Raw genomic sequence first — 7,923 nt, forward strand, 5'->3', positions numbered from 1 at the left:
ATCACTAACGACAAGATGAGCGCCGCGGTATAACGAGATTTTTTGAACCATTTTTAGATCCCTTGCAAACACAGGTCTTTTTTCATGTCGTTTTATTTTCCTTGTAACCCCAACTGTAATAAGAAAAAGTTCCTCTGTAGTTGTCACATCAATCGCTAGGGTCGTGCCAAACATTACTCTAATTTTTTTTTCTAATAAAGATTTTAAATTTTAATTTGATTTTGTCTTCTCTGGACGAAGGCTCTAGACTTTTAAAGCGTTTCAACAGGTCTTCGTTCAATAACTTTGAAAGAACACACCCGTAACCTTTCCCCAAGGAAAATGTCACGAACGGATTAAGCTGCTATGCTGTATACCCAGTCATACTAGAAAAATAGGTTAGATCTAGTTGTATTCGGATGACTACCTTTTCTATGGCGTTACACGGTTTTCTAATTTTGACATGAATCTCTAATAAAACCCGTCCTTGTAGGGCTCAAAATGTTCCATAATATTTCGGATTTAGCTTGTTGCCTATGATTCGCCGCTTATATGACTGTCACTTTAACTAGGTTTTCTTTCCTGTTTAATGTTTGTTTACCATCAGAAACGTTAACATTGAGGGCAGCTACAATCACATTCATAGTCTAAAAATAAACATGGATTCTGTCATTGAAGCACAATTTTTATTCACAACATATTCTACGATGTATATACGATGTATAAGCATATGTACGCACTTTACTTATTAAATACGCCTCCCTGAGACGTTGTTCTTGCTACTTATATGACTCCCTCTTATCAATAATTCCTTAAATAAGAGTAATTGTTATTTTTCTACTTTGGACTTCGGCTCGTAAAGTGTTGTAAGTGTCAAAAGCTGTGCCTAAATGTTCAAACTTAAAATTCAGCTATAAAGGACAAACTACTACTTGCCACATACTTCAAGATATTATTAAGTATAGTCAGTAAGTGAAAATTCATCATATTTTTAATATATAAGCTACTTATATTCAGCTTCACTTTCATTCTTTTTCGCAACCGAACAGGACATGCTTTAACTTTACTATTTCGATAGTCCTTTTGTCTAGCCGCTGACTAACGCAAATGACCAATTGAACCAACGCTAGCTAGCCAACTTTAAGGAATTTTCGCGTATTGGAACATCCGTTTTTCATGTGCGACTTCTATAAAAATTAAGTGTGACCATGTCTGTGAAACTGACGGCTTAACCAGCGCCAATGAATCAGTTTTGCTTTGAAATGACTTAATAATGATGGCTTATTTGCTCTTCTGCCGCATACTGAGGCTTCTCCTGCCTGTGTTTAAAATTAGTTTCCCTTTTTCACTTCTTGGTAGGCAACGTCTTCTTCGCGGATATCGTCGACGCCATTTTTTAGGGTCCCTCGCAGCGATTTATAAAGTATTGCTGTTATAATCTGTAAGGGCAAGAGCACGAAAATGCGAAGATGATTTTTGGTCACTGCTAGAAGCTGGACTGTAACAATATATACATATATATATAAAATACACGTACACTTGGCCACTATAAATAGTTGCATTAATCTGATCATTGTTGCTGGTGCTCAAACGACCATCTTTTTATGGCAAAGTATTCACTCTGCTCGAACGTAGTGCTATACACAGAGTGCACAGGATCGGTTTCTCGAACACAAAAAAGTTCAGGTGAACATCGAAGAAGTAAATTGCCAACAGGGCTGTGAAACTGACGGTTCGGTCTAATTTGTATTTATTACGATTTTGGCGACGTGCTTTTTCTTTTTAAGGTTGATTGACGTACGTGCTGTGTAGGTACGCCTTAGTGAATTCGAACTACTGATGCCTCAAACTTAGCAAGTGTATATTTTTCATGTTAACCAAGGTTTTAGTTCATTCAATAGATCTTTATATGCTCAACTAAACATTAAAAGTCATCATATTGACATCTACATGCATTGCTTGCTATATTCCGTTACTTTTTCGATACATATGTGTTTAAAAATGTTCATGTGCGAATATGTACAAGACATACATCACATATACTTAACTTAAAACTATCATTTAGCTTTGTGTTGAAGGCATTAAAAAATTACCGTCAATATAGGCTCAACATCGAGTATACTCTATATCAACTATAGAAAAATGTCATTGGGAGGTCTATGAATGAGCTGCGTTTCGGGTTGCTTTAATTACAGTATAAATTATGCATCTGAGAAAAAGTTTCGAAATCAAAAACTTCATTCTATAAACTTTTCAAACTTTTTTCACATACAGTAATTTTATTTTCAATAGAAATGTTCACCTTTATGTGTGACCTTGTACCATTTAGATGGAAGTTAATGTAAAAAAAGTCTATAACGAGTTGAACCACATGTGAATATCTGAACGATTTTTCTAATAAGAAGTTTAAGAGATTTTTTAAAGAATGATAAATTGTGAGAGCAATGTTTGGTGAATATGGCGAATAGCACAAGGCCTCCAACTATAACTTCCACATTTTTTTCATTGTGATTCTCGTAGTGCAAGGTCGATTTTTGTCATGTAATAGGAATAGCCTTCTTTGTTCACTCGTCTTGATTACTGTGAAATTTATTAATCATTAACACCAATCTATAATAGTACACTTTGAAACGAAATCGACGAACCATGACTTGAAGCTGTAGTGGATAACAGTCGTACTAGACTACCTAATTGACGCCATAAGCTATTCTGGATATACATTTGCAGTAAGGCGATGTCCCGCTTGTCCAGTTAAATTCAGGTATGATACGATATATGAATATGATGGTTACCGGTTATCGTATGGTAACAAGTTACAGTTCGATGTAAGAATGGATCACTCTTATAAGGTGAGACTGGCTAAAGGTAAGGGTCTCTATGTCTCTCCGCCCTTATTTGCCCATTTTTACCCTATAAAGTTGGGCGAGGCCAAAAATTATGGTATTTTTACATACATCAAACCTGAGTTCCAAGAGTTATGCACTTCAAAATGGGTCGACTTCTACCACAGCTCTCAGAACTTCGTCATTCACCCTCGTAAAGGATCTCCCACGAAACGCTTCGAATTTGGATTTCCTGAGACTGACATGACGTAAAACGACTAATAACGTTCCCCCCCGTTTGCGTAGTTTTACAATAGATCTAATACGGTAAGGATAAGTTTCATGTATAGGAAAGCCACGGTTCGAATACTCCTCAGTTTGAAAGACGCTTATTTACTTCAAGTGCTGGATGGGCACGCCATAGTGGAGTGGCTGACCCTCTCGGCTACTCTGCAAGCTGCCGATTGCTTCATCCACAACAACTATGCCAACCTGTGACAGCTTGTTTTAATCTTAATTGTGAGGAAACGGTTTGCTCTAGATTATTTTTACATCTGGCGCAACTATGCAGCGTTCTTTGTTGCTACTACAACTACTACCGAATATGAGGCCAAGCTACCGTATGTTAGATGTCGTATCATTATCATTGGATGATACTGTAGCACTATACAACCGGTTCTGTGGTCTGCTCTAGTAATGAGCGGTCTTCGTAATGAACTGTAGTCCTAATCCGAACGGGTGCGGACCATACAAGAGCAACTTCATGGACGCAATAAAGCAAAGAAAAATATGGTGCATAGGAATGATAAAAAAACTGTAGCATCACCACTGCTACCTACACTATAAAAAACGAACGCTTTATAGATGGACAGATACCAAACAAAGTGGCTCATAATAAAGTGACAAGTTGCAATATTTACGAAACGGGCACATGAGTAGGAAATTAAATGCCTATAAAGGTCAGCGAGTGATTTGTTGTTGTTAAGGCCTAAAAGAACATGGTAGAAGTGAGCCAACCAGTAGTATGAGGTTGCACCAAAGTGAAGATATGTGATCCTACCGCTTTAGATTTTCTGCGTTTTTAATGATAAATGCACGTTTTTCGGTTTCCGAATAAATTGTCTAGGCAAAAGTCAGTGAAAGTTACTTTGATAAGGTTCCTCTATTTTTCTCAGAATGGCGTTACCAGTCACATTAGAAGTTACCTCAGAATGATGTGCATCAGAATTTGTGTAAATTGTGATGCACTACTTTACTGTAGACGCAAGACAAAAGCAACGCTACATATAGCTGACTCTTCACCTTACGATAAAAATATATTAAAAAAAACAATGCATATAAACCAACGGTCTATTAAATGCGAACGCGGACTGGCAATACGAATGCAAAGGGCGTCTCATTCAGATTTACTACAAAAACGGTTAACTCTTTTCACTTGCCTCGGACATTAAAAGTGGCTGAACGAACGAGCGAACAAACATACGAAATGAGTAGGCGTTTTTTGATTGTGGAAGGCGAAAAAAACAATATTTCGCATTAATAAAGGCGATAGATATCCTGTCAAGGGAGTCTAAAACAAAAAAAAATCACTTATTATCACTTACGTTCTTCCTCATTGATTCTCTAGCGATATTATTTATAAATACTTACTTTGTTTCGTAAACGACTTTACATCTGCAATATCATTCCGAGATTTATAAAGTAACACTATGACATTAACCATCTCTAGCGGGGTGAAGCGGGGCACGTTACATATCATCGACAAAATGAAGACGAAGATGAAAGAAAATGAAGCAGAATCCTTTGCAAACCATGTAGCTCCGCTAGATACTGTCAAGCGTGCACCGAAGTACTAATATTAACAACAAGAACAACAACAACAGCGTGAGTGGTAGCACTAAACCTTAAGCAATAGATCACGCCTTCCTTAACCTAACAGTACTGACAGCGTTCAAACATTGTGACCAGAGATGATACCGTAGCCCAGCGTATCAACGGTAACGGCCACTATGCTATTGAAACCAAAGATAGAACCTTAGTCAAAGGTCGTAGACTATTTATTTATCCTATATATATATTTAGCTTCATTGAAACAGTTCGCTTTTTATATGTTAAATCATACTAAACTAGTGAAAAAGGTTACTGTTATAAACAATCATATAACTGTCATAAGCCATGTATCATAAGCTATCTGCCACAGCCTTTGGTCAACGGTCAAGTTTTGGTCAAGTTCGACAAATATTACAAAAAGAATTATAGAATGGCTCTTATGGAATCCTTTGCGAAAATAATACTCCAAGGTTGGTTGTCGGGGTTCTCGACACAATATCTGAGTTGGTTCATTTTGATAATGTCAGTGGGTAATGCGGCAAATATCTTACTGATTTTAATTTTACAAATGCAGGACAACAATAGCCTCATATCATTCTCGGTATCTTTTGTGAATATTATTTTTCATCAACGTTCCGAGGACTACTAATCTCAGCTGAGCCCACTTTGGGCTTCGTAAGTTAGATCATCCTTTTCATAAGTTGTAATATCTGAAATAACGTATCCACCTCATACAATACTTTTGAAAACCGAACTCATCGAAAATACTGTCACCAAAGTTGCATGGTGTACTCGTTTAGGTCAGACATACCGATATATCGATGTATCCAATAATTTTTACAGATTTGCAACAATGCATTAGTCTTATATAAGGAAATACTAGACATGATTATGAACACTAATTATTTGCCACAGATAGTATAAATAATGGGGCAAACTTTAGTGTACCCTTCTTTTTATTCCGATTTATTTGTTTTCATTTTATATTTTGCTTTTTTTTGCGTTTTTCGAGTCAAATGACAGTTATTCTTTAAACCAAAGCGTGCACAAGTGAACATTAGACAAGACGAAACACAATTTGCTGTGGTCATATTCTAAGATGTAACCTAGAAACAAACCTATCAGTTTCAATTACCTCGTACAATGTTTACATTATAACGACTTTTTTGGCTCCAGAAGTAAAAATCAGACTAGTGCAAGGTTAGTTGTATTGACTACAATGCAATTAACCGAGTTTGTTAAGTCGACCTTCAAAGGATATCCTCGTGTGGCTGCAGAATGTGGTGCATCCGAATGTTGAGACTAGTTGCGTTGTTGCTAAGTCGCATCCGAAGGGTTTCACTTGTTTGTAATAAATATTATATTCTTTCGCAGTGAATTGGATAACAATTTTGTCATTTTCAATACTGTGGCTGAATTTATTAGTTCTGCCATATAACGCATGAATAATGAATCGTTTCTCGAGTCCTGTGCAACTTTGTTCTACCAGATACTTGATGCGCAGTTAAAGCAACATCCTATAAAAATATATTTTTGTATTAGCTTTTAAAGTAGTTGAAATCTGTACATGGCTTTTATTCATAAATCGTAGCGATTTTCTTAGGAATTTATGCTACCTGCGGGTTGGCAGACCATGGACCACGTGTTTTCGTTTGATTCATTCACACAAAGCTTGAATTTTCTTAGACACACTACTTATACAATACTCTAGACTGCGATGCAGATTTATCCAGAGCGTAGGGCACTTTTTAAATGCCGTCACTACATAAATAATTCACATGTCAGTAAAATAACGTACTACTTACCCCAAACCAATATAGATCCATTATGAAGATCACGTAGAGCATGAGGATCATGAAGACGGAACATGATCCGAGGACAGCCATATTCGATGTGTCCAGAAGAATGCCTGATGTGGCATAAATCGCTTTGAACGGATAGTAATACAAACGAGTCAGGGCCCTAAGGGTCACAAGTAACAGCAGAGGCAAAATACGTTATAGAGGGTGCTCCGTTCCCAACTGCTACGGGTGACCAGCGACTAAAAATATTAATCTCTCTAAAACCAATATATACAATCTTCAAGAAATATTGATAGCGATAATACACTCGATTAATTATTTGTTGCATGGCCACCCTTTAGTTCTATGCGGCGCATCACGCAGTGGGTGCTTGCTCTATCGTCAATAAAACATTCCTGATTTTGCTTCTAACACTACTTTGGTATAATATTATAGTAATACTGCTTCCTTAATGCAACATTCTATTTGCTAATTTTTGTGATAGTTACGCATGCGTGATATTATTACGCATAGCCCTAAATTTGTGTGTCTTAGCCCTAAAAGTGTGCGCCCCTTTATCATTAAATTTACCATGATTATTTGGAAAAGCTAGAAGTCATGTACTTATATGCCCAGAAATATGCTTAAGTAATGCTAAAATAATGTGAAAACAGACCACGCCACAGAAGACAAGCAAGAAGTATACTTTCGCGACGCTATCACGATTCTGATTGCTAGTTTGTCTTATTTGTAAGTCATGAATCTCATGAAGGTGCTGGCTGATTATCAAAGGCAGGGAATTGAACTTACTTCACATTCACTTTATAATCATGGTAACCGGGAATTCCGGGAATAATATATTATGCGTGGTAGTCCCGCAAGGCCTACTAATCTGTATTCGTTTGTTTTAATATGTTATCTTTGTTCTATTGCAGGACGGATGCACATGTCTTTTACATAGTTGCTGAATAAACGCAACAAGGTCATTCAGTTTATATACTAATAGTGTGCATAATGAGTGATATTCAAGTATAATTTTAAGTTGTTTTAGTTTATGTATCACTTAAATCCCTTTTTTAAACCATATAGCTAGCAGTAATTGAAAGTGGCTGTTAGCGCCACACATATGACCAAGCTATATACTACAATAATTAAACAATACATTCAAGTTAGGATTAAGTGAGCTCAATCGTAGTACTATGTAAAACAAGTCTTATGTATTGTTGTTGTCCTTATATGCCCAGCATTTTTATAGCTCTCGAAACACGTAGATTACCATTACCAACATCAGATAACACGTTTAAAAAGACCGCTGTTACCAACTAACTATTAGAAATTGATGTCAGCTCGTTTACTAGCTATACGTACTTAGTAGTTAAATGCAAAGTTTCGCATTAATTAGGCATATATTTTGTTTTATTATTCATACACTGCACCATTGAATCCAATACTTCCATACTCTGTATTTGAGGTAATTTTTATTTTTAAGACATTTAAACGATATAACGGAT

The 7,923-nt window shown here is 36.4% G+C and overlaps 1 protein-coding gene across 6 annotated transcripts in view; it reads right to left on the reverse strand.

The window, feature by feature from the left end:
• Positions 1 to 643: 643 nt before the first annotated feature.
• Positions 644 to 7,923, reverse strand: part of LOC111264486 (ceramide synthase 1) — a 32,463-nt gene continuing 25,183 nt past the window's right edge. For 5 of the 6 annotated variants that reach the window (XM_022840429.2, XM_022840433.2, XM_022840428.2 and 2 more), the window contains 2 exons: positions 6,437 to 6,593; positions 644 to 1,418 (listed from right to left, as the gene is read on the reverse strand). In XM_022840429.2, coding sequence (XP_022696164.1) covers positions 1,311 to 1,418; positions 6,437 to 6,593 — 265 coding nt within the window. In that variant the 3' untranslated portion in view covers positions 644 to 1,310. Of the gene's footprint in view, positions 1,419 to 4,840; positions 6,149 to 6,436; positions 6,594 to 7,923 lie in introns of those variants that run through there. The other variant, XM_022840432.2, reaches the window with a different exon arrangement.

The sequence above is a fragment of the Varroa jacobsoni genome, unplaced genomic scaffold (genome assembly GCF_002532875.2).
Source record: "Varroa jacobsoni isolate VJ856 unplaced genomic scaffold, vjacob_1.0 scaffold_866, whole genome shotgun sequence".
Classification (NCBI taxonomy): Eukaryota; Metazoa; Arthropoda; class Arachnida; order Mesostigmata; family Varroidae; genus Varroa; species Varroa jacobsoni.